Source organism: Leopardus geoffroyi, chromosome A1 (genome assembly GCF_018350155.1).
Source record: "Leopardus geoffroyi isolate Oge1 chromosome A1, O.geoffroyi_Oge1_pat1.0, whole genome shotgun sequence".
Classification (NCBI taxonomy): domain Eukaryota; kingdom Metazoa; phylum Chordata; class Mammalia; order Carnivora; family Felidae; genus Leopardus; species Leopardus geoffroyi.
The window spans coordinates 143,361,772-143,389,439 of record NC_059326.1 but is presented as its reverse complement, the minus strand read 5'-3'; the positions used below and the strand labels follow the sequence as shown (position 1 = coordinate 143,389,439).

The 27,668-nt window shown below is 39.4% G+C and overlaps 1 protein-coding gene across 3 annotated transcripts in view; it reads left to right on the top strand.

Moving 5' to 3' along the window:
- Positions 1-1,983: 1,983 nt before the first annotated feature.
- HOMER1 (homer scaffold protein 1) overlaps positions 1,984-27,668 on the top strand; it is a 143,689-nt gene continuing 118,004 nt past the window's right edge. The window contains exons 1-2 of one of the 3 annotated variants that reach the window (XM_045496645.1): positions 6,246-6,348; positions 7,727-8,051. In XM_045496645.1, coding sequence (XP_045352601.1) covers positions 8,047-8,051 — 5 coding nt within the window. In that variant the 5' untranslated portion in view covers positions 6,246-6,348; positions 7,727-8,046. Of the gene's footprint in view, positions 2,077-6,245; positions 6,349-6,706; positions 8,052-27,668 lie in introns of those variants that run through there. The other 2 variants (XM_045496653.1, XM_045496662.1) reach the window with 2 other exon arrangements.

Genomic DNA, 27,668 nt, shown 5'->3' with positions numbered 1-27,668 from the left:
ATTGTCTTGCTATTGCAGATGGAAAGTAGACAAGATTACAGATAAAGTTGCTCTTCATGGGGTGTATAAGTGTATAAGAAAATTAATAAATCTATAATATGTTTTAGATAGAGCTGAATACACTGTGAAGAAAATAAAGTAAATCAAGTGGAAGGTGAGTGACTATGTATATTCTGGTATTTTATAAAGAATGCTCAGGAGGTGTCTCTCAAGAGATGTGATTTGAAATTAGAACTGAATGATGAGGAGTGTGATAATCTTGGGCATATGTGTTCCAGGTGGCAAAGGCAATGCATTTGAAACAGTCTTTTCATATTTGAAGACTAGCAGGAATACCAGAGTGGCTTTGGGTCATGTGTTGCATATGTGGTCTGCTTGCCTAATGCCCACTGCCTTTTCTTCCTTGATGGGAGAGCTCTAATTTGGTTCAGATGCAATATGCAGGCTCAAGGGATAAACCACCATTGGTCTAAGAAAATCATGGAAATTCTGTTCCAAACTGTCAGTGATTGATTTAGACATAGGAATATAACTCAGTTCTGGACAAGGAGACGTGAGAGGAAAATTTCTGGGGGCCTCTTGAGAGTTTTTCTCTCTCATAAGACATAGGCATAAAGGAAAAAATTCCTAAGTCTCTTCCTTTCTCTTTTTGTTTTGAAATGCTCTTTGTGAGACTGTAATACCTAGAAATGTAATAATCTAACAACCATGAGATAACAAACCAGGTTTAAAAGACAACAGATTAAGATGTCAAAGTGAAAGGCTGGGAAGAGCCTGGACCATAACGACATTTTGGACTTCCCAAACCACAAAGGACCACCTACCTTCAGACTTCTTCTTCTTCCTCTTCTTCTTCTTCTCTTCTTCTTCTTCTTCTTCTTCTTCTTCTTCTTCTTCTTCTTCATTTTAATGTTTATTTATTTTTGAGAGAGAGAGAGAGAGAGCAGAGGAGGGGCAAAGGGGGGTGGGGGCAAAGGATCCTAAGGGGTCTCCACACTGACAGCAGAGAGCCCAATGTGGGGCTCGAATTCACAAGCTCATGACCCAAGCTGAAGTCAGATGCTTAACCAACTGAGCCGCCCCCGGAATTCTTAAGTATTTGAACACTTTTATAGCTTAGGTCACCATCGGGTGGGGCTTTTGTTTCTTGCAATTAATATACTAACCCACACACTAGCAATGGAGGTATAGGGGGGGTATGGTAACCAAGGTAAGAAAGATGGACAGGGGCCCCTCATGCAATACCTCTTAGGCCAAGGCATGGAGTTTGGATTTTATTTTAAGGGTAAGACATTTTAGCAGATGACCAAGTCAATGCAGGCATATGATAGAGATCTATCTATATTTATACATGTATTTGTATCTATATACATATTTATTATGTATAGGTGAAATATAATTTGTTTTTAAAATAATAGAAACGGTACATTGAATAAAAATATATCTGCCATTTCCTTTTTAATTTTTAGAGAAATTACTATTTAGAACTAGATTAAAAGAAATAAAAGGTCTTATAAATTCCTCATGAAATATCTTGGCTGAAAATCTCAAAGGTTAAGAATCTTTACTTATGTCTGACCTCTTATGCTTGGGAGAGCCTTAATACAGTTTCTAGGTATTGCTTCTGCCCTTTTTAGTCATGTCAGAGTCTTTACCAATTATGTTCTGCTTCAGAGAGTTTCCAGTTGCCATCTTAAGCCCTCATCTCCCTTTGAAAGTCCCCAATTTTTGCCTCAGCCTTGTCTCTTTGGAAAGAAAGCAACTTCCTTTTATAAGCATGGCTATCCTAAATACTTTGGGTGTTGTTTTTCTCTTAGCTAGCACCAGAAGCATCACAGAATAAGGTAGCTCATTTAAAGCATTTTCCTCATGGTTGTCCTGTTCTCCCATTCAGGAAAAAGATTATTGGTTACCATGGCAATCAGCTTGCACAGCATTCCATTCCAAGTAAACGCACAGGTATAGCACAAGCTTTTACTCAACATTCTTTACTGTAGCTCTCTGCAGATCTGCATATTTTTTCCAGCCTGTTCTCGGTAACTGCTGTTTAGAACAATCAACCTGAAATTAAGCCAGGTAATTTTCTCAAAGGCACCATAACCCCATCTATTCTAAATATTTTAAAAATTCACACATATAGTTGTGCAATAATTTTCTCATAGCACCAAACAAAAACTTTCTGGTGTGTTCTTTAATAAGTCTGGGATTATATTTACATCTCTTTAACCATTTTTAGAAAAAAAAAATAATGAATTTACAGTAAAAAATCAGAGCAAAAGATAGTTTTATGATATTATCTCCCATGTGTTCTAAATCATATCTTTCCTGAAACTAATTCTCTAACTTCCCTCCCTCCACCACTCCCAAGCCCTCTGATAAAAAAATGCACAAACTCATAAGAATAAAAATTTTCCTTAACCCACCATTATATCCTGGAGATGCCAAACCATTATATCCTTGAACCATTAACTACCCTGGTTTGGTTCAGAACATGATTAATAATAAAATAGGGTTTTGAATAGGCCAAACACATTTTACTGCCACCCAATGTCTGTTATATTGTGAAGGAGGTGGGATGACTTTGGACGATGAACTGGATAAGCTCTGTTTCCCTACAACTCTGTCATTCTTTTTTATTATTACTTATTATTACTTCTAGTCTTTGGTAGTTATTTGGTTTCTTCATAACTATGTGGCATAAACCATGAATCTTGAGACTTCTTTTGTTTGCTGAACTATCTTTTCATTTATTATTTCTATTATGATTTTATTCAAAGTAATACTGGTATTTTGGTAATTAAAAAGAGAGGACTTAAAAGGGAGTTGCTATTACCTAATGTTAAGCAATTAAAAATAAAATCTGGCTTTAACCATCTTTCTTACAAAGTCTATCACCTAGGTGTCTTTTCATTGAAAAAGACATATCTCACACCCAATCTATGAACACCCCATTGAATATTGCCATCTCCTATTAAGGGCATGGAAGTAAATTCTGTAACTAAAACAGATGCCTTCGCCTACAGGTTCTAAAATCAGAGGGTATTCATAAACCTCTCCACAAATTTTCAGAGTGTAGTGGGAAACAGGAACTGTTAGAAATTTGAAACTCTACTAAAGTACTTTTTACCTCTTCCGGGAAAAGAAAATATATTACTTTCTAGGAAGCTCGCTACTTTAAAAAACATACAAAGCAATCCGGGTTGGAAATTCACTGTTAGCATTTGGGTTACATCAGCTTGGTTTTAGATGATATTTATTTAAAATTTTTTTTTAATGTTTATACATTTTTGAAAGAGAGAGAGAGAGGGAGAGAGAGAGAGAGAGAGAGAGAGAACAAATGGGGGAGGGGCAGAGAGAGAGAGGTAGACACAGAATTCGAAGCATGCTCCAGGCTGTCAGCTCAGTACCCAACTCAGGCCTCGAACCCACGAGCTGCCATATCATGACCTGAGCTGAACTCAGATGCTTAACTGACTGAGGCCTGCCAGATGATTTATTTTACATGGAAAGCCATAGACTGGTTCTCTGACTCTTCTCAAAATTGTGTTGAAATTGTTTCAAGGGAGCAGAAAAGTACTTTTATTTATCTATTTTTGATTATTTTTTTTAAATTTTATTTTTTAAATTTACATCTAAATTAGTGAGCATATAGTGCAACAATGATTTCAGGAGTAGATTCCTTAATGCCCCTTACCCACATCCCCTCCAGTAACTATCTGTTCTCCATATTTATAAGTCTCTTATACTTTGTCCCCCTCCCTGTTTTTATATTATTTTTGTTTCCCTTCCCTTATGTTCATCTGTTTTGTCTCTTAAAGTCCTCATATGAGTGAAGTCATATGATATTTGTCTTTCTCTGACTAATTTCACTTAGCATAATACCCTCCATTTCCATCCACGTTAGTTGCAAATGGCAAGATTTCATTCTTTTTGATTGCCGAGTACTACTCCATTGTATATATATATATACCACATCTTCCTTATCCAGTCATCCATCGATGGACGTTTGGGCTCTTTCCATACTTTGGCTATTGTTAATAGTGCTGCTATAAACATGGGGGTGCATGTGTCCCTTCGAAACAGCACACCTGTATCCCTTGGATAAATGCCTAGTAGTGCAATTGCTGGGTTGTAGGGTAGTTCTATTTTTAGTTTTTTGAGGAACCTCCATACTGTTTTCCAGAGTGGCTGCATCAGCTTGCATTCCCAAGTACTTTTATTTTTTTCTGATCAGATACTTTTTCTGATACATAAAATGTTTTACTTATTCCTTTGAATACACAAACATATGTATTCCTCAATATACTAACCCCATACCAGCTAGAAATAAAAATTCACCAACCATTGGTAGATTTTTTTAGGTTGAGGACAGAGGCCACCATTAAATAATCACATAGAATCTGAGTAATTACATCACGATGCACAGATTTATATAGAAAAAAAAGTTGCTCTGAATTTCAAGTCGACAAAAGAAGAAAGAGACCATGGTAGCTTTGAAAAGTAGAATCTCTAGTGAAGGGTCAGCACTCTAAAAGCAGGAAAGCAGCTGACATGCTGTTTTGACAGTTGGGTAAAGATGAGGGGGAATAAGATAGGAAACCGGAGGAAGTTCTGCTAAAAGGGTAGAATGAAGTGTTTGAAAATGGTAAAGTGAGAGCTCTAATCTACATGGACTAATGGAAAGAGCAGGAAAGAGAGAAAAGTGATTTAGTACAGATAGTAAATAGTTTGTGGAGAGATTTTATAGAATTTTTGGCTGGTGTCCTTTAATATCAAGCTTCTAACTTGATCAAGAAAATGTAAAAGCAAAACCCTGGAAAACCAATTTCCTTAACTAGGAATCATGTGAGTAGTTTAACATTGAAACATGTTTAAAACATACATGATAGAAATTGTGTAGAGTTTTATCTCCTTTTATTTAAAACACATGCATGGATATCCATTTATAGCTCTCCCAATAATCACTGTAGGTTGGTAATCTTATGTTCTGGATTTTCCAGGTCACTTCAGATTTCAAATATTTTGTCTGTTGTCAAATGATGTGTATGGATTTTAGTTTGGAAAACATGGTCACTGAATTTATAGACCAACTCTGAAATAGCAATGGCCTTTGGCATTATGCAGTAATTCCATATCCGGGTCATGATTATCAAATTAAACCAAATCAAACTTCATTATTCGAGTTTACCCAATACTCGAATAATAAAAGTAAGGACATTTTAAAACTTTGTAGTAATTTGCAACTTGAAAAGCATTCATAATATGATTTATTGTAGACACAAACATACATAATCAGTAAATCTATAAATGGCTACTCACCCTTGTCATATAGGAAATGAAAAACAACATACTTAAGTGATATTGTAATTATATACTCCATGGCCAAAACTAAAGAATACAAAAACAATCTGAATGAACCTTTGTTAATATTAAAAAGAATTTGGTAGTCTTTCTTATTTTTAAAGTCCATAGACTGGAATTCATATTCTTGATAAACTGGAACTGGGAGGGTATACTGGCATTTGCTACAGATATGACAATAATTACGAGTGAGCTTTTAAAGATTGTCTCACTACTCTGTGCCAAAATGTTGCTGTTCTGCAAATGAAAACATTTAGATCATTTGACTGCCTTCCCTCCTCCAACCTTAATTACCATCCTTTATAACACTGTACCGCTTGTTCATAGTTCTGCTCTTTATTCTTTCGTGATGTGGGTAACCACTAAGTGGGGGGGGGGGGGGGGAGTTTTAAAGTCTACTATGCTCAGAATGGCATTTAATAACTCTTTCAAAAATTAAGAAGCTTTTTCCCAAGTCTTGTTGGAAATACATCTACCACCAGTGATCAGGCTCTCCTCCCACATTTCCGTGCTAGTTGAAACTTGAGAAGCTTGGGGATGCTGCGAAAGGTGGGAGTGGGAGATAGGATATCACCCGCTTGACACTTCGGCACTATTGCTACGAATGATTCACTTGTGTTTGGCACATTTGTTGCAAGGAAATCTCCTCCCGCCGCTTCCTTCTCGGAGCTCCTCTCGGGCTGTCTCCTGTGCTTTGGCCTTTAAGGAGAAGCGAGAGCAGGTGGGCACAGAGCTGCTCACCGAGTCCTCCTCCCCCTTCTCCTTCCCTAATTTAGCAGTACTTCCGGCCGCGTGACATCATCCCCCGCACCCGGGTGACGAGAGCGGCGGGTGACGTGTGTGCGGAGAGGAGCGCGCTGACGTTGCTATTTAAAGGTCCTCCTGCGGGGAGGATGGAGACACAGCGCGAGCACCTGGTGTGGGGCGCGGAGGAGGCTGTGGCGGCCGGGAGCGGGGCCAGGAGACAGCGGAGGAGCAGAGCGCACGGTCCGCCCGCCGCCCGCCACTAGGGGAGGGGGGGGGGGAAGGAAGGAAGGACGGACTGACGGACCTGCAGGCCGGACTAGCTCCCCACGAGGGCCGTCTCGGCCCCTGACCACCAGCCTTCCCGCCGCCTTCGCGGCTGCTGCTTCCTCTCCCGCCGCCCGTAGGGCCCCGCTGGGCCCTAGGGACGGGTCAGCGCCCCGGCCCCCGACGCCTTCCCGCGGCTCAGAGGCGGTGGCCGCCTCCCGCTCCCTCCCACGAACGGGGGGAGGGACCGCTCTCGCCCCCGGTTCTCCCCGCCTCCTCCCCCGCCCTCCGCAGCCCGCTCCGCCGCCGCGCTCTGCTCACGCGGGCGGCGCTGACCCGGGAAGCAGCGCCTTCAGCTCCGCGAGCGGCCGGTGGAGGCGGAGGCAGCGGCGGGCTTCAGGCCGCCCGAGCCTGCGCTGCTCTGCCGAGCGGGAGCTCGAGGCCGGCGGAGGTGGGCGGTGATGGAAGCGTGAGGAGGCGGTGGCGGGCCCGGGGACTGTGAGGCGGCGTGTGGCGGCGGCGCGGAGCGTGAGAGGCGAGGAGCGCGGGTGGGGGCGCTGGAGCAGCGGCTCTCCCGCGGCTTCGAGCCCCGCTCCCCTGCCCGCGACGCGGGATTAGCCGCCCGCCCGTCGACCCTTCAGCTCAGTCCAACGCCGCTGCTCGGCCCGCCCTCGCGCTGGGAGCGGGTGCCGGGGGCAGCGTGGGGCTTGGCTCTCTGATTCATTCATTCGCCGCCGCCGGCAGCCTCAGACCTGCGGTGCTCCGAAGAGAGGAGGGAAGACGGGCAGCCGCGAATGAAGGGCCGGGCGCCAGCAGGGCTCCATTGTGCTCGGCGGCGCGAGGCGGGAAGGGGCTGAGGGAGGTGGGATCGGGCCCCCTCCCCCTGCTCCCCGGCGTGCGCTGCGCCCCCAGCCTGCTGCCAGCCTGGAAATGGCTCCGTTTATTCTCCTCGGGAGAATGAATCGATCCTGCCCAGTCTTCTCTTCCTCCTCCCCACCTCCTCTCTGCTCCGAGTCTTAGGAGGGGAAACATTTAAAAGACAGATTCCAATGTGGAGTGCCGTGCACATCGCGAGCTGTTGGGTTTGCACTTCGAGGAGATTTTTCTATCTAGCTTTTTCTAACGAGAGCGCAGGGAAGCAGTGGCATGACTGCTTTTAGGATTTTTATTTTCTCGTAGGGATCTGTGTAAAGTGCACGTCGCATTGGGTTACATGCTCCACCCCCAAGGGAACTGGTGTGGTGGAGAAATTTGAACCCGCAGCCTTAGTAGCACCAAAAGGCCGAGTTACCTGGCTCTCCCCGAGTGTCTAGGAGGACATGAGCGAAATGACCACCGAACTCATTTTTTATAGGACTCGGTGAAGCTGGATTCTGCGTTTCCGACAGACACGTAGACTCATTTTGTGGAATAGAGTTGACCGCTGTCTCCTCCGCGCAGCATTGTAACTCTAATAAGCAAATGCCACCTCTGCTTGAACGTTTTGGTATTTACGAGAGAGAAATCCTTTTACCTAAGGGAACTAATTGAATTGTCAAGCACCACTGAAATACCTCCAGAAAAGGATCTCGGGGGGTGGAAAAGCAACTGCGAAATAGCAGACGGAGAAATTCCTTTGGAAGTTATTCTGTAGCAGAAGAGCAGAAACTTCAGAGCAAGTTCTCATTGGGCAAAATGGGGTAAGGACTTTTGTGCCTAACATAGCTTTGAATCTGTTTATGTGTGTTGTTGAGCGATGGTGGTGATTGTGTTTTATGTTTTCAAACAAATTTGCCACCTTGCTAAGCTGGTCGTACATTAAAAATACGGGTTTGTTAACCTGTTAATAAGATATTTTTATAGAGTGACCCCGGAGACCATAACGAGGGAACATATATACACAATTTTTTTTAATTTTTGATAATTTGTAACCAGAAGAGAGTTCGATTAGTAATATTTAAGAAGACAGCATCTTCTGCCCTTTTACTGGTCAGCCTGCTGCATCCGTTTGTAATTAAAATCATACTGTCTTAGGTTTTGTTGCCAGGGTCTTTGAGAGAAAAGTACTGCGTTCTCTCAGTACTTTGAGAATAATCAGTTGCACAAAGGAACAATTGTAAAGTAACGAGTGGTTGGACTTTAGTCCTTGAAAATGATCCAGTGTAAATGATTGCCTCCACTGTGCCCTCTGTTTTGCCCTTGAATATCCAAAGCTAACATGTAGAATTGATTTATTGGGGCATTAAAATGAAAATCTGAAATTCTTACCCATGTGGTCTCCACAGTGCCGGTGCACTTGGTAGATGAGAGCTTCAAAGGAAAAATCTTTTTGTTGAAAGAACTTGTCCGCTTTTTCTGTTTTTTGCTCTAAAGCTCAGGTTTTCAGTTGATGTTAACAGTGTCAGATCCACACCTTCTTTCAGTACCAATGTCAACCAACAGTGTGTTTTCCAGCCTTTCATTAACTCTTCACACAGTAACTTGATAACATGACTCTTTGTAATGTAAGTCAGAAATACATTAATGGAGTAATGATGAAGTCATGTCATTGACAGATTGTGCATGCTTTTTGTCAAAGAGGAACTTCGAGAATTTTCCTTCTCTCTGTAGTTGAACAAATCCAGCTCAAGTGTAGTTAAGAGACAGGAATTGAAAGAATAGACCAAAATTTATTGTGACAGTTGAGGGGTATGTACACCTAAACTTTATTTTTTGAAACTTTGAGAGGAAAGTTCTTAGATAGTACTACTTTTTGTTGTTGTTGGGAGTTAGAATTTGAAGTTTATTAACTTGAACAAGTTTGAAAATGTAGAACGTGTGTTGTAGGGAGTTCTTTCTTCATCAGGAATTAATGACAGTGATAATTGTTTTTAAAACTTGAGTGACAAGTGATGAGAATATATATAACTTGGATGATTTGAGGTAGAGCTAAGCAATTAAAATACCTTATTCTATTTTAGTACTGCTGTTCGTAACTTGGTAATCTGAGGCAAATTACTTAACCTCTGTGGACTCTTATTATCTGTAAAATGAAGGACTTAGATGATAAGTTTTAACGTTTTTTTCCAGTCTGTAAAAATGAATTATTTTCATTTTCTCCTGTGTATTTTAATTACTAGCTGGTTTCTTGAAGTAGATCTTTCAGATGGAGACATTATTCTCTCTAAGCAGGTTTTAAATATCAGCTAGAAAATAATGGCATTTAAAACTGGGATGAAATGCACCAATTTTAATAAGAGAAAATGCAGAAAAATACTGCTATTTAAAACCTTTGAAATATGGCTTCCTTGAGAATCTGCAGCTCTTGTGTCTAAAACATGTCAGAGCAAAAAAAAAAAAAAAAAAAAAAATCAAGTGACAATTTTTCATGTTGAAGGCTGCGTTCTCTAGACTGTAGAGTGGTAGCATCACGGAAGAAAATCGGGTTTTCCACAATCTTTAAGCTGCACGAATGCTTACCTTTTTACCAAGAGAAGTTTGGGATGAACTTCCTACCAAACGGGCTGGTATTTAAACTATTAAAATAAGCCCCCCATCCCAACATGACACACATTTTTGATAATTCAGTGTAATTACATTTGCTTATAAACTGATTTATTTGTCCTTTTCCCAATAAAGTTTTAGAAGTAGACTGGAGAGGAAAAGGAGTGTTTCTGGCATTAGTTTTCTGAAAATCTGTGTAGAGCTATGATTATTTCCCATGGATAGTGATCTGTTCCATCTGAGTTGTCAAGAGAGGATGGACAGGTAGAAGAGAAGAAGATAGAAGAGGCATTTGTGGAAGTTTCCACACTTAGTAGGTGTCAATATCCGTTAAGTGTTTGTGGAATAGTTATAGTCTCCTGTATCTATTTAAACCAAAAGGAAATGGTGTTTTCAATGGCCTTTAAAGTTTTCTCCGGGGTAGTCCTAAATTACCTTACTTTGACAAGTATACAAAATTTAATACTGTGGTGAAGAGTTTCACCATCTTATGAACATATTTTTGAATGTTAGTTTTTAATAAGAATTTTTCTTTGCCTCAATTATGGCTATAATTGCAAGTCTAGGGGCAAAGTTTAAGCAGAAAGAATTATTTTTAGTTTTATTTTTTTTAATTTTTTTTAATGTTTATTTATTTCTGAGACAGAGACAGAGCATGAGTGGGGGAGGGACAGAGAGAAAGGGAGACACGGAGTCAGAAGCAGGCTCCAGGCTCTGAGCTGTCAGTACAGAGCCCGATGCGGGGCTCGAACCCACAAACCGTGAGATCCTGACCGGAGCCGAAGTTGGATGCTCAACTGACTGAGCCACCCAGGCGCCCCTGAATTATTTTTAGTTTTAAACAAAATGGGTGATTAGGCAGAAAACAAACTTGGCTCCTATAATAGTAGTTTGTGAACCACTGTGGAAATGGAAAAAGAACAGCTGAAAATGACAGTTGCCAGAGTCTGTCAAAATATCTTGGATGCTGCCCGAACTGTTTTTAATTACAGTGAAGGCAGTTGAAGAATTGGTTTGTGAAATAGGTGCATCAGACCCCTAAAAAGTAGAGCATTCATGTGTGTAAAATAAAGTCTGGAAAAAGCTTCAAAGCTCCAGTGAGGAGCGCCTGTTAGGTCCAGCCCCCAAGTCATCCTCCAAGTAGTATCTCCTAATGAGAGCAGTGAGTCAGTAGCTATTTCAGAACCATTAGAGGAAGCAATAGAAATTAAGGAACTTCGACAAGTTATTTCATGCCACCTTTTGTTTTGCTTAGCTCATATTGACAACTTAGTGCCATCAACAAGGGAATAGAGAACCTCCCCGCCGCTCCATTTAAAGTTATTTATAAAAATGTGATTCTCCGTGCTAATAAGGTCCGATAGTGCTATTCTGATTTGTCTCACCTGCTTCTGGGAACTTCTGGAAACCATCTTCTCTGCCTTTCCCCAGATAACTTCCTGGAAGCATGAAAGTGGGTGCTGCTGATTGCAGCCCGAAGAGTCCTTTCTTGGCTTAGAGAGGAAGCTGACCCCTCTTTCTCCCTCAGGCTACTGGGTGCTGCTCTCTGGGTGCCGAGGCAAAAATGTGGAAATTTTGATCCAGCAGTGCAACATGAATGGGCTTGGCTGGAAAGGCAATCGCTCAATCATTACTAACATCTGAGAAGTTAGATGCACGTCCTTAATTGTATATTGGTTCATCTTACTAATTGTGAATCCCTACCATGTGGCATGTTCGGCAGCCCAGTGTTGGTGATACAGAAACTAATAAAATGTGCTCCTTCCCTCAGAGAGTTTATAGTTTAGAAGTTAGGAAGACAGTCAAATTAGAAAGTACAGTGAAATGTCTAAGGGGCCCTGACGTAGGGCATCTTAGGGACACAAAATATGTGTGCATGTAGCATTAGCTGCTGAAGGAAGGATAAAAAAGCTATTGTAGAGGTGTAAATAGCTATTAAATAATGAAAGAGAAAAGGTGTGCCTTATAGACAATTGAGAAGGCATTCAAGGCAGAAGGAACAGTGTGATTGACAGTACTGAGACCAGGAACTGCAAAAAAGTTTGGCTTCACAAACTCAGCTCTGTGGAGTGTGGTAAGAGATAGGCCCAGAGTCTTATGCAGGGCCCAGGTTAGAAGGCCTTGTAGACCAAACAAAAGCCAGTGTATTTCAAGGTTTTTTGGGGCATTGACCCATTATAGTAAGATACACATTTTTACCCCACCACCTAGTGCACTCATATTATAAATGATAAAATGTCACAAAATAATGCCCTTTGTGTGATGCACTGTCGTATTTTCTAGTTTTAAGAAAGAATGACATTTGAGATCCAGTAAGTTGATATAACAACCCAGTGATGATAACTGGTAATTCAAAAAAACACTGCTCTTGGCTATGGGAAGCACTAAAGGATTTAAAGCAGAGTAGTTACATGATGGGTCGGGTAAGTAGGATGAAAAATTAGTTTTAAAAACCATTGAAATTTTGGTTTTGTTTGTTAGGTCCTGTAGAAACACTAAGCTGGAGCAATGAACCCTAGCTAGTAGGGGAAATGGATGGCTGAACAGGGCCTAGAAAATTCCAGGGTGAGGGGAGAGGAGGGATGATGATGAGTTGTATGCAGTTGTCTCAGTGGGACTTTTTCAGGATTAGGGCATTTCGTGTGCAGGGGTAAAAATATAGGAAATGGCATGATACGTTCTTTGCTGAGCTGCTCATTCAGATGGGCCTTGAAATCTTGAGTGTAGAAGTTTAAAAAGGACTTTCTAGCTAACATACAAATTGCATGAAAGAGTGAGAACATGTTCCCCCAAGCAAGTAATTAAAGAATATTTGGAATTGTCAGTGATATTTGCCTTATAAGCAAATAGATGTTTTCTCCCCCTCCAGTTTATTAAAACATAATTGACATATAGCATTGTATTACTTTAAGGCCCACAATGTAATGATTCAACACATATACACATGTATACTGTGCAATGATTACCGTAGTAAGTTTAAGTTAACATCCTTCGTCTTATATACTTACAGATTTCTGATGAGAAATATGATCAGAATAGGTTTTTTTTTTTAAAGAAATATTTTATTTTATTTTATTTTATTTCAACGTTTATTTATTTTTGGGACAGAGAGAGACAGAGCATGAACGGGGGAGAGGCAGAGAGAGAGAGGGAGACACAGAATCGGAAACAGGCTCCAGGCTCTGAGCCATCAGCCCAGAGCCCGACGTGGGGCTCGAACTCACGGACCGCGAGATCGTGACCTGGCTGAAGTCGGACGCTTAACTGACTGCGCCACCCAGGCGCCCCTAGGTTTATTTTTTAATATATTAATGGCATAATCCCCCCCCCTCATTAAAATTTGAAAGAACTCATTTTTTTGTTAGGTATTTTTCAAGGTAACATATACATAGACAAGATGACCCTGGCTCTTTCAGATGTCCTTTTCCCTCCATCTAAACCTATTGTTCCTTATAGTCAAGACTTTAAACTGATTCTTTTTTGTTCTTTTTTCATTTTATCCTTGTGACTTCATTCCTTTTTCTCTTGTCCAAGGGGCAGGTATAATCACATGGACTCTCAGGGTCTCTCCCCTGGCCCCAGTGCATTTACCCTCTTGAAAGTGCTGGAAAAAATTTAAGGCCATTCCTACTCCCGTCTCCCTAAACTACTCCTGCAGTTTCCCCCCTACTTCCCAGCTTCAGTTTGCTTCAGTGTCTGATTGGCAGTGCTCATCTGAGTGCCCACCCTCCCCAACGCCCCTCCCCCCCACAACCAAAAAAAATTGGAGGAGGAGGACTTTGCTTTTCCGGATTTGGTGGTAATGGGATGGGAAGGCCATCCACTTTGGACTGAAAAGTGGCAACATCTCTATGTGGGATAACAGTGTGTGTTAGCATGCCAAAATGAATATTATTTTTTAGATTTACAAATAAGATATTTTATAATGTCTTTTTAAAAATTAGATCCTATTCTACAGTTTTAAAAACGAAAAAAAAACCTTTTTGAATGGTTATGTATTTAGCATGGCAGAAATTGAGAAGAGGAGAATCAAGATTATGGTACTTGAGTATTTAGACAAAGCAATTAGTGGGAATGTATAAACTAGTGAGGGTTGGTTACTTTAAGTTTAATCTGCATAAATTAATTTTAGGGAGGAGCAAATACTAGAAGTGGGATTATTTGGGAAACAGAATGGATGTAGTATATGATGTTCTTGGCTCTGACCTGAGGTTTTTATAAGAACTAAAGTAGTGATTATGAGGGATGTCTGGGTGGCTCAGTAGGTTAAACATCCAACATCAACTCAAGTCATGACCTCACAGTTGGTGGGTTTGAGCCCCGAGTCCGTCTCTGTGCTGACAGCTCAGAGCCTGGAGCCTGCTTTGGATTCTGTGTCTCCCTTCCTCTTTCTCTCTGCCCCTCTCCCCCTTGTGTGCTATCTCTCTTTCTCAAAAATAAATAAACATTAAAAAAAAAATAAAGTAGTGATTATGAGTAGCATGTTAAGATGTGATTATGTAATTCTCAAAAACAAGATGTGTCATGTCATTTTGATTAGTTATATTATGTAGACGTTAATCCTTTTTAAAAACATCCTTATTATTCCTATTTTTATTTAGTTCACTTGTAACTTTCTTTTCTTTTTCTTTTTTTTTGAATTCCTGTCTCTAGAACAGAATTACTAAACTTTGACCACAAACTTACACATCTGTCATGAGCAAACAAGTGTACACAAAAACAATCCTTTTCAAAATATATATACATAAAGGAAGTGTTTAGGGGAGCTCTTAACTTTGGTTCAGCAAAGTTTATTAATTTAATAATTTTGAAATGAAGTCACAATGTACATCAGACTAGTGTGACTTTTCTTTTTTGGGATTAAAGGATTCTGAAAGTTGGTTTAGGCTAATTACCTGAAACATTATTCATGCAATTAAAGGATTGAACAAAGAAACTGTCTTTATAAATAATTTGTAAACTTAGTTTAAAGTGATCCAATGTCTCAGTGAAAAGGTGATTGAATCTCAAAAGGTCTAACCTCCTTGCTGCCATATGATTTTTATTTTGTTCAGACCTCTGGTGTTTAGTTGAAATACTTATTTTTACTTACTGGATTGTTATGTTATTTAGAATTCAACTCACTGGACAAAAGAGTAAGGGAAATGAGTTACAAATATTTAATTTTTCCTGATAGAAATTTTAAGTGACTTAAGACTGTTTTTGAAACTTGTGTGTGTGTGCGTGTGTGTGTGTGTGTATGTATATATTTGTAATGTTTATTTTGAGAGAGAGGGAATGGACGTGGGTGGGGAAGAGGCAGATTGAGAGAGAGAGTGACAGAATCCCAAGCAGGCTCCACTCTCAGTGCTGGAGCCTGACAACAGGGCTCAGTCCCATGACTGCGAGGTCATGACCTGATCCAAAATCAAGAGTCAGATGTTCAACTGACTGAGCTACCCAGGTGCCCCTGTATATAAGATGTTTTAAATAGATTTATATCTCAATTAGTAAAGATTATCTTTAGTTTAAGGAAATGTGCAATTTTTTGTTTGTGTTGCATCTTTGTAATGCCTTGTGATCTGTGGCTTATACAGTAAATTGACCCTGTTTTATAAGATTCATTATGTTCTTGTAATAAGTGAGATTTTCCTAGAGATTTTCCTCTGTTAAGTATTGAAAAATTGAGTGCTTATGGGGCATTGTAAGATTTCGGACTCATTAAGTATCTTCATTTCAAAAGAATCTCCATGTAATAAGCAGTGTTTATATAGATTTTAGCCTGTCTACAAAGAATTGAGATAAAATTTCCAAATCTTACTGACCAGGCATTGCAGGAGTAGGTAAACTTTTTAAAAGCTGATCATTCAGTGGTCTTCAACCTGTAAATAAAAGCATATAGTTAAAATCTTAGTTTTTATAGCATACCTCCATATTCCATAAAATTAGGACATTTCACTATCACTCTCTGTTAAAAGAAGCAGATTTATCAGTGAACTTCTGCTCTTAATTGTATCCTGATTCTCCTTTTCCCATCCATCATAAATAGTACACCTTTGGTCATTTCTGTGCTCCCTAATACCTGAGTAAAAGAGATGAGATCGATAAGAATCAATGCTGCTTGTATTAAGCAATATTTTTCAGAGAAGTTGAAATTATGGACATGGGTATATATACTGTCTTTTTCATCCACTTGTATCAGTAGATCTCTCAACAACTTGGGTTTGAGCTGCGTGAGTCCACTTACAGACAGATTTTTTTAATATAAATACAGTGCAGTATTATACATGTATTTTCTCTTAAGATTTTCTTTTTTTTTAGGTTCATTTCTTTTATTTTGAGAGAGAGTGCGAGCCGGGGGTGGGGAGGTCAGAGAGAGAGGGACAGAATGAGAATCCCAGGCAGGCTTCACACTGTCAGCGTGGGAGCCCAGTGTGGGGCTCAAACTCATGCACTGTGAGAGGATGATCTGAGCTGAAATCAAGAGTTGGATGCTTAACCGACTGAACCACCCAGCTGCCCCTTCCTTATGATTTTCTTCATAACGTTTTCTTTTCCCTCTCTTCACTGAAAGAAATAGTATATAATATACAAAGTGTGTTAATTGACTGTTGATGTTATCAGTAAGGCTTCCAGTCAACAGTAGGTTATTAGTAACGTGTTAGGGGAGTCAGAAGTTATAAGTGAATTTTTCACCGTTGAGGGAATCGGCGCTCCTAACCCACATTGTCAAGGGTCAACTAACTGTATTTCATTTATTTTCCCATCTTGTTTTAAAAAGTTTTTAAAGGGGCGCCTGGGTGGTTCAGTCGGTTAAGCGTCTGACTTTGGCTCGGGTCACGATCTTGCGGTTTGCCAGTTCAAGCCCTGAGTCGGGCTGTGTGCTGACAGCTCGGAACTTGGAGCCTGCTTCACATTCTGTGTTTCCCTGTCTCTCTGCCCCTTCCCTGCTCATGCTCTCTCTCTGTCTCAAAAATAAATAAACATTAAAAAAATTAAAAAAAAGTTTTTAAAAATCTCACTTCACTGTTAAGTACAGTTTAGAATTAATTTTACAGGGACATCTTTCTAGTGACCTTGCAAAGGAAAAAAACAAAAACAAATATTCTTTCTCATGAGGTTCCCCCTTCACTAGTGGATTGTGAACCCAAAATGGCTTTTGTGTAGCTAAAAGAATTTTAAATGGGTAGAACTAACATTTGGCTTAGTTAAGCACTGAATTTCACTTATATATAACTGTCTTGTCTCTTTTAAGGTAGGCCACTGGAGGAAGGCAAAAAGTTCCTCTTTTCTTTCTTGTATGAGAAAATAAAATTATTTATAAAATACAAAAATTTACCAATTGAGTCAATCTTTTCCCTTCATAATAAAATTTACCTTATACTTATGCTAGCTTTCAAAAAATCACCTTAATCTCTTAATAGCTACTATTAGCTTTAAAAAACAAAAGGTTTGCTTTATAGATATTTTCTTTTAATGTTCTTCCATAAAACATGAAACATTTTCATGTTATCTTTGAGGGTTTGGTGCTAGTTCTTCAAGGCAGAGAGCAGTTGTGAGAATTGAGAACTTTGTATAAAATTACCAAATAAGAGTTAGACAGAAATTAAACACAAACAACTGCCAAGGGACCACAGATACCAAAGCAGCTTTCATTACTTTCTTTTTAAGTCATGTTTATCATGTCATGTGTATTGGCACATCCGGATCCGTGTGTCAGAGTCCAGAGGGCTGTAGACAAGAGTCCATGACTTCCTCCCTCCCCTTAACCCATAGAAGGGAGGAAATTTGTTCGTGTATATTTTTGTTTTTGTTTTGAAAGAGAGCATGCACACATGCTCAGGGGAGGGACAGAGAAAGAATCTTAAGTCAGTCACCGGCGGGCTCCATTTCCCGACCCATGAGATCATGACTTGAGCTGAAATCAGGAGTCAGACATTTAACCAGCTGAGCTACCCAAGCACCCCATGTCCCTGTGTTTAATAGGAGAGCCTTACTAGAAATGTGCTGAGAGCCACAGCTCTGGTACGTATGTCTTGTGAGTGCTATATATTGTGTTTGCTAACCGTCTAGTTCATAGTATAGCATGCAAGTGCAATGTAAGTTGAAAGGATCTGGGGAAAATTAGAATCCTTTTTCCATATACAGAAAATCCGGATTCCTAATAGCAATTAGGTGTACAGTTGGATGTACCAGTTATTTTTCTGATCATTTTTCTAGGTAAATTGTTGGTTCTTTTTACTTTTACATTTAAGCATGCCTCAATCTTACTTTATTGTCTTTCTGTTTTCATTTAAGCATTTATAAGAAGTTCAGGAGAGCTATTCTGAATAAGGCTTTTTTTGTGAGTTACAGTTTTCTGCCCTAGTTATTTTCAGTTTCCCCCATTAGGCTCTTAATAAGTCTCTAAGAAATTATCTTAAGTGGATTTGACTATAAAAGAACTCCAAGTGCTCATGTTAGAAAATTTCTGTCAGTCTTCACAGAAGGTAAGTCTGTACATTACTAAACATATAGGACAATTACTTTGAACCTCTCAAAATATTTGAGTGTGCTTAGCCTATCCCTTTATCTTTATATGCTTCCCTTTTGCAAAACTGCCATTTTCTCTCCTGGGTTGTTAGGAATCTCTGTCACGTGGATTTTAACATTAAAATTCATGTGCTTTGCGTAATCACCCTGCCAGCTCCCAAGATGTTTACAGAATGAGGATTCTACCTACTCTTGTTTACTCAGTACTGCCAGGGATCTGTATACATTCAGCTGAATGGGAATACTCCCAAGCCATCCTTAAACCCATCTTTCTGTTGATTTAAAACAAACTATTCTAGATCTCGCAGGCTGCCTTACTCAACTGATAATATATAGAATTTTAGTTGTCTAATTTTCATTATTGCTTTCATTGAGTACTCTATGAATGCTGAATTGATACTTATATTAGTGTGGGGAAAAGAAAAAGGCATTAATGAGAATATTACTATTTGGTTTTATTTGGTGACATATTAGTATATTCTGAGTCATTAGTATATAATTGATAGTTAAACTGTAGGCTATTTGTATGGTAGGAAGCCAGCCTGAAGAATGTTTTCAAAGATGGTGCAGTGGTCAGTTGGAAACCAGGATGCCAAATTGTATATTCTCTGTGGCCTCGTCTATATAAAATACGTTCTGTATATACATAAAAATACTTGAAGAAAATTCCTTAAAGTGCTACCATGTTTATTTTGGGGAGGTATGATTGTGAATTTTTTAAGTTTTTTTTTTAGTTTTTCTGAATCTTTTAGCTTTTTCTGTGAAGAATTTGTTTTTATATTTTTTTAAGTGTTTATTTATTTATTTTGAGAGACAGAGAGAGAGAAAAAGAGTCCCAAGCAGGCTCTGTGCTCACAGCACTTGCGGGTCTTAATTCCACAAAATGTGAGATCATGACCCGAACCAAAATCAAGAGTTGGACGCTTAGCCAACTGAGCTACCCAAGCCCCCTGAATATATTAAGTTTTTAGAACTTCTCTTGGGTTATTAGGGTGAGGGCTGTTTAAAAAATGATAATGTCTACAGTACAAATTATCAGAATCAGTCACTGTTCTTATATATACTTAGGTGTTTGACCCAGTTTTAGCTTACCCTTATTTCATTTGTCTTTAAACAATTGATTAAGGAACTAGTTACACTTATAGCAACAGTCGTTTCTTGTTTTTCAGTGTAAAGAGTTTTCGGAGTGTTAATACTTATCTACACCTTGTGTGGGTAAGGAGAGAGAGCTCAAAGGGAGTTGTGACTTACAGGAGGTTATGCCGCCATGAAATGGCAGAGTGTGTCCCAGCTCCTCAGGCTCCTATCATTACTTCGGAGCATCCTAAATCGATGCTCACCTACGTCGTGACTCACTTAGAGAGAGGTTTCTAACCCCTCATAGTTAAAAGAAGCATTCTAATTTAGTGGAAGCTTGGTATCTTAGTGATGAGTTCATTAAATGTATCTTGTTTTCCTTGTAGATAGTATGGAAAGAAACTGCATTCTAATTTTAGTGTAATTAAATCTCTGCTCATGCATTAAATTTTGAATTCATTGAAGTGTTTCTCAGAAATGATTTGATGTTATTACATGTCCATGGTTTATATAAAGTTTCCAAAGTTCACATTAAATTGTAAATTCCATCAGTCAAAGCCCTGTTAGCCACCTCTGTAGTTACTGGGCAGATGAACCTTTGAAATACTTAGTCAGGGTCTACTTTTCTGAAGACTTCAGACCAGGAACAGAAATCTTGGGATGGTATGTTGAAACACCTTTCCTAGGGCATCATGCTGGACCAGGAAACCTGTAAATGGTTGGGTAACATATTGTACATGTTTGAATCATCATGAGATAGCTATAAGTTACTCACTTGCCTGGAATTTGTAGGAGAAGAGTGGACCATATTGTATCCAGATTTTAAATTATTCATTATAAATTATTTTTTCTAGATGTCAAATTCAGATGCTGTCATTGGCTGGGCAGAAAAATATGTGAACATACGAGGTAGAAGGCAGTAGGGATTGATGAAGATTGTGGGAAAGTGAATAGAACACATCCTGCCTAAAGTCGTTCATATCCAATTTCTTCTAAAAACCCTCTGGTGAGAGAAACATATCTGAAGCCTAATACATTAGTTATTTAGCAAACATTTTTTTAAGCTTCTGCCAGGTGCTAGTGACTAATCTAGGTTAGATATGGTAACTTTGGAAATGCTTTACCTCTTGACCAAAGAAGGAAGACCAGAACGTAGTAGGGCACTGGCAAAAATTGACATTAGATGAGTGGTTCTCAATTTTGAACCTGTATCAGGATCACCCAGAGGGCTTGTTAAAAACTGAGATTCCTGGGCTTCACCCCCAGTTTTTGATTCAGTGAGTCTGGGAGTGCGTTTCACAAATTTGCTGTTCTAACAAACTCCCAGGTGATGCTGATGCTGCTGGTCCTAGGACCTTGCTTTGAGAGTCGTTGTATTTGCTAAATGAAGCTGACACATGTGAGAAACTTTGTAGCCATATGAAAACTCAATTCTTGAAGCTTTTGGTTTTTTTTCTTTGCAGTTTGCAAAAATTAAAATTCTGAACTGAGGGGAAATCCTTGATTGAGCCTCTCCTCTATTTTTTTTATAAGCTAAAAGATCCAGGACAACTTGAAACTGCTCTCTATCTCTTTAAACCTGCTTACTTTCAGCAGTACTGACCAGTTACGTGTCTTTCTTATTCAGAGTTAATCCTGCTTTCTGGTATTACTAAATGTATTATTTCTAAAATTACTTGAGCCTGCTTTGACTCCTGAAGTTTTTGCATTTGGAGTATGATTTCCTTTGAAGTTGTGTATTCTGCTTAGATACCCTTAAGTTTGTCCACATGCCATAGTTTTACATTTCTATTGCTGTGTGACAAATTACCACAATTTTAGTGGCTTAAAACAATGTACATTTGTCTCACGGTTTCTGTGAGTCAGGAGTAATTGGATCTTCTCAGGGTGTCACAAGACAGCAGTCAAGATGGCAGGAACTAGACACATTATGGATCTACATTATCTTTAAAGCTCATGTGGTTTTTGAGTGAATTTGTTGCCTTGCAGATGTAGAACTCAGAATCAGAAGCTGTGTCTTTAAGGCCAGGAGGAAGAACCCCTTTCCAGTCCTTCAACTTCTTTTAAAGGACTCACCCAAATAAGTGAGGGTCCTAAGATAACCTCCCTTTTGATTAACTGAAAGTCAACTGATGAATGACCCGATCACCTCTGTGATACCCCATCCTATTCAACCCTTTTACCACACTCAAGGTGAAAGTTTTAGGCAGAAAGCATCCGCCAAGGGGCAATAATCTTGGCGCCATCTTAGAGTTCTTCCAGCCACACCATATCATGTATGGATGGATGTTAACCAAATGGTCAAATGCCTCTATGTCCATTCCAAGTTTTTTTTTTTATTTTTTTTATTTTTATTTTAAAAAATTTTTTAATGTTTATTTTTTAGAGAGAGAGTGTGAATGGAGGGAGGGACAGAGAGAGAGGGAGACACAGAATCTGAAGCACGCTCTAGGCTCTGAGCTGTCAGTTCAGAGCCTGACATGGGCTCGAACCTATGAACCATGAGATCATGACCTGAGCCGAAGTCGGAGGCTTAACTGACTGAGCCACCCAGGGGCCCTGTTTCCAAGTTTTTTTTTTAAACTAAAAAAAAAATCTACAGCCCTCTGTACTCCTGATGCAATATGGACTAGGTACTCTTTAGGCATACTATGTAGTTCTCATCCTAAACCTTCCTCTCTCTTTATGCCCATTTATTTACTTATTTGCACTGTATCTCCTGGACATTGTTTTCTTTCTTGGTTTTAATGAAGCTCGTTTTCCTGTTGTACCTGAAAATGGCTCAGTGGGAGATGAATTTTGAGCCATAGTATATGCGAAAATGTCTCCTCTGCCTCCTCCTTTTATAATTGAGTCTATATCTCTAGATACAGTGTGAGGGCTTTTTTTGTTTGTATGTTTTTTTTTTTTTTTTTTTTTTTTTTTTTTACCATTTTGCTGTTTAAGTCTCTGTTGGGCCATTTCAGTCTGGTTAGTTTCCCTAAATTTGGGAGATTTTCTTCTGTTAAAAAAATTTACCTGTACATTTTGTCTTCTCTTTATGAATTGTCCATTGGTTGGATGGTGGACTTCCTTTTTGTCTTTTCTACCATTTTTCCCCCTTTTTAATCTGCCTTCTGAGGAAGTTTCCTTGACTTCCAGCTTCTAACACTTCTTTTTTTTTTAAGTTTATTTTTATTTATTTTGAGAAAGACCTAGAGAGCAAGCTAGAGAGGGGCAGAGGGAGAGGGAGAGAATTCCAAGCAGGCTCCACACCGTCAGTACAGAGCTGTACCCAGTGCTTGAACTCATGAACCCTGAGATCGTGACCTGAGCTGAAATCATGACCTGGATTTTTAATTTCCATATACATTTTAATTTGCAAACCATCTTTCTCAGTATCTTATTTGAGGAAATTTACAGTGTTTTATAGTTTTGTTTTCTGTTCCCTAAATTACCTTTTTTTCTGTTCTTTTTTGTTGTGTTTTGTTTAGTTCCTATCATGTTGGAAAGTTAACTGAAATACCTGGTGATCCTCATCTATGTATTAGAGATATTGAAAAGCTGAATCAAAGCTCTTTGTGACTTAGTCATGTCATTAGTGAACTTCATGTTAAGCATTTAGGTGGTGGTCTTCTTGGGTGGTCCCCAAGTGTCAGTAAATAGTCTCTGTTGGGCCCTTTCAATCCGGTTAGTTTCCCTAAATTTGGGGGATTTTCTCTTTAAAAATTCTGAGATTGTTGTCTGAGATTGTTGACTTTATCTAGAGAATGATCTTCCAGTATATATAACTCTTGGCATTCCTAGAGCAAGGTAAGTATTTTCTTCTCTATGTACCTATATACTGTATGTACCTGTATAATCTGAATACCACATAGGGGAGAGTTTTTGGAGGGCCATGGTTTAGTTTTCCGGCTTTCTTAAGAGAAAGTGTTAAGACACTCCTGTTTTAGGCCCCATCTTTGTCTCCTCCTCTTGGGCAAGGTTGTTGCTGGACTGTGGAGGGAGTGGGGACTCTTATTGCTTCGTTATTTAAATTTTCAATCAATTCCCAATTTTCATCCTATGCCTTACACTCTGTTCTGCATCCCATTGCCTGTAAATCCCACAAGTTCATTTACTAGTTCCCTCTTTGCAGGCAATTTAGTTTCCTTGCCTTTGCCAAGTCAAGTACTATTCCTTCTTTTTTTTTTTTTTTTTTTTAAATTTTTTTTTTTCAACGTTTATTTATTTTTGGGACAGAGAGAGACAGAGCATGAACGGGGGAGGGGCAGAGAGAGAGGGAGACACAGAATCGGAAACAGGCTCCAGGCTCTGAGCCATCAGCCCAGAGCCTGACGCGGGGCTCGAACTCACGGACCGCGAGATCGTGACCTGGCTGAAGTCGGACGCTTAACCGACTGCGCCACCCAGGCGCCCCCTATTCCTTCTTTTAAAATTACATCTTTCAAACCGTATTCGAATTACTTGTGCACTGGTGTCACTTCTGTTCTTTGGTGTTATGGGTTTATACCTTCTTTTCCCTTCACTTACATTTTAGTGGGATTTCAGAAAAGGAAGATAAATGTATGCAATTAATTTGCTATGTTTGACCAGAATCACTGAGCCTTAGCATTTTAATTTATATAAGTCGTTTTTTTGAATGTGTTGACACTGTTGGTGGTTAATTGATTAGAACTTGGTAAGTGATAAAGTGTTGGCTTTCTAAAAATCTCTTGCTGTTACCAACACCTGAAAACTCAATGCATGATGCAAACACATCTCAAAACGGGAAAAGTTAAAATTGATCATCAGCCCAAACTTCAGCAAAACAAAGCACTTACTCTTTCAACTGTTTCAGGTAACTAAGGTGTTGCTGTGGTTTTTTTCGTACTACTGTGCCTCTTGAGCACTTGTATCAAACATAACACACTTAATTTGTGTCATGAATCATGCTAGGCACTGTCAGTACAAAGATGACTAGACAGCCATGTAAACAAGAAATTACATTACTGCTGTAATGTAATGCACGTGTCTCTGACAGACTGAGAAGGAAGTGCCCATCTCTACCTGGGAAGGTCAAAAAAAGCTTCATATAGCAAGTTAGGTTTGTTTTGAGAGATGAGTTGATGGGGAGGGTGGTCAATGGGAAGTCAGAACATATGTGAGTGGATATTAGGACATTTCAGGCAGAGGGGTGGCATACGTAGAGCCTCACAGGTGACACGTGCTAGTTAGAAAGTTACGGTAGGTGCACCTGGGTGGCTCAGTCCCTTAAGCGTCTGACTCTTGGTTTCAGCTCAGGTCATGATCTCACAGTTTTGTGGGTTCAAGCTCTGCGCTTACAGTGCAGAGCCTGGTTAGGATTCTCTGTCTCCCTCTCTCTGCCCCTCCCCCACTTGCAATGTCTATGGCTCTCTCAAAATAATAAACTTAAAAAAAAAAAAGAAAATTAAGGTAGTTTGGCGTAATTCATATACAGTATAAAAGTAGATTTGATTAAAAGTTAGTCCAGGGTCATATGATGACTATGTGCCATGAAGTACCCATATCAATAAAATATTTGAAGTATATTCCTTCATATGTATCTAATTCTGTTACATGTTCTGTCTGTATATATATATTCATATAGATATATTCTAAAACACATAAAAACAGAAATGAAAGAGGAGAAAACTTTTTGTACCCCACTTTAAAGGTCATCGCTTTAAGTAATGGTGAGCAAAGGAACAGTTTTAAGTCAATAGAGTTATTACTATGCTTGTGTTTTATACTAACTACTCATATTGCAAGTTTTGGATTTGGGGGCTTGGGGGAGGGAAGTGTGTGTGAAAAATGGTTGGGGGTCTTGTAGACCCTCAAGTTTAATTGTGTAATAGGTTAATTATAGCAGTTTAGTCAACAATAATGGCTGGCATTAAGATAGAGTAGAACTGGGGCTGAATTTAAAAGAGGTTTACCTACTAGTATTTATAGGAGTTAATGATGAACTGTATAGGTATAGAGGGATAAGGAGATTGGCTTCGTCAGCAATTAGTTGAGGTAGGAAACGAGAAATTTGAAGTGAGGTGAAATGACAAATTAGGTAAAAGCTGATATATTTATGGTCATCCACATGGGAATGTCTTCCAGTTGGATATCCAGGTCTGGAGCTCAGGTAAAAAAGGACTGGGCTGAGGATAGAGTTTTGGGAGTCAGTACAATACGTAAGTAATGGTTGAAAGTATGAATGTGGATGAGCTCATTCAGGATATTTATAGAAAAGAGCAGATGAAGCCTCTCTGAGGGAATAGTCATTTAAGGGACAGGCAAAGGAGTGGAGAAAACTGTCAGGCTAAAACAGTGAGAGAATAGTACCAAAAAGCCAAGAAAAGGGAGTTTTAAGAAATGAATACCCAGGATCAAATGGAGCAGAAACACCAAACGAAGCAACAGTAGCTCTTAGATGGGGTAGGCAGTGGTCCTTTAATGACCTTACCATGAGAGGTTTGAGAAGCCTGAGATGGAAGCCAAAGTGCCACACGGTGATGATGCTAATGGAATGGTTAAGGAAGCAGAGACCAGAAGTGTAGACTTCTTTAAGAGCAAGCTTCTTTGAAATAGTGTAACTTCAGCAAGCTGCAGGGTTAGGAAATTTTTTTGGTTTTGCTTCAAAATAGGATTAAGCATTCTTTGAGGCCCTGGGAAAGGAGTTCATAGCTGGGGGTATTTGAAAATTAGAGTAGAGAGGGATAATTACTGAGGAAAGAGATGAGTGAGATTGTGATCTGAAGCACAGGTAGAATAGTCAACCTCAGTAGGCTTATCTTCCACATGGACTGGAGAGGAGGCTGTAAGGAAGGAAATGACTAGATTAAGTTTGTAGGTTAAAGGGCAGGAGGCTGGGAAAGAGTTCCTTAGCTGGGGGACTTCATTTCCACAATTCATCAATTGATTCATTTAACAAACAAATATTTATTAAGTACTTGCTTTGTGTCTGGCACTGTTCTATGTGTATGAGATACATCTGTGAACAAAGAGCCCTGCCCTCATGGTAAATTCTAGAAAATGGTGAAAGACAAGGCCATCTGCTGAAAATGTAGAAAGTGAGGGCTGGTCAGAGCCTTGGGAAAAGAGGTGAAGAATGGGAGAGATTACCAACCATCAGTAGCCAGGAGCTTGGAGGGCCCAAACTGGGGTAAAGCCATGAGTTGTTGAAGGAGTCAAAATCTAGTTTGTTGCTTTACCTGAGAAACAGAAAGCTGTGTGTTAGAAGGGTTTTCCTGGTCTCCATTCTGCTAAAAATGAAGCATGAAAGGGGTATGTTCAATTTTTGTAGTGTTAAATTCAGAGTTACTTTAATATGCTACCTTTTTCCCCCTCAGCTGCCCTTTTCCTTCTTTAGAGAATATTCCATTGTTTTAGGAAACCAACCTAGTATTAAGTTTGCCAGAGCACCACCAGTTTCTTAACAGTAGATGTCTTTTCTGTGGAAAACATCCTGAACCCTTGTGGTGTGGGAAGTTTTGAAACTCTTCTGAGGTCTGGGATTACATTTAATATTTATCTTCTCATTTCTCACTTGTCCTGTACACATACCACCCACAACACACAGACACTCCTGGGGAACCAGAGTGTAGAGGTGATCTTTAAGTTTTTTTCCTCTTCTTTCACACCTGGGAAAGTCACAGAAGTCAGTTGATTGGCATAAGCACTTGAACATTCCTCAGCTTCCTACTAAGTCCTTAGCTATTTTGGAAGCAGTTTTGCAGCTTTAACTTATCCTATCTCCCGTGATAAATATAAATATTTTTAGTTTTTTGGGGCAGGGTGGGCTTTTGTTCTCTTTCTAGTCCCTCAAAGTACCTGTACCCCTTTGCTGATTTTAATCTTATTATGACAGTTTTGGTAGAAATTTTTTTAAAGGGAATTTCCTGTTGAAGGGATTTGCCTCAACTAGTGAATTGAGCAGTATTTTTCTTTTTTATAGAATTAAGAGGCAGTTAAGAGAGGCTTGAAAATGAAATACATTTTTACTTTATCCTTTGTTGTGTAAGATGTAATTTCATCATCAAACTCTGATGGCACTGGTAGCATTTTTTTAAAGTGTTTTTGTTTTTTTTTTGTTTGTTTGTTTTTTTCTTTAAAAACCTTAGGAGATTTAGGCCACAGACGCTGTAGCTGTGGCAAAGCCTAGCTTGGCACAGTATGGCACAGTACAGGGTGGCTTAGTAGTCACATCAAGTTCTCTTGAGCCAGCTAGTGGCCTAATTTAAATTATTGATCTTCTTTAGCTCTGTGATCTTGGA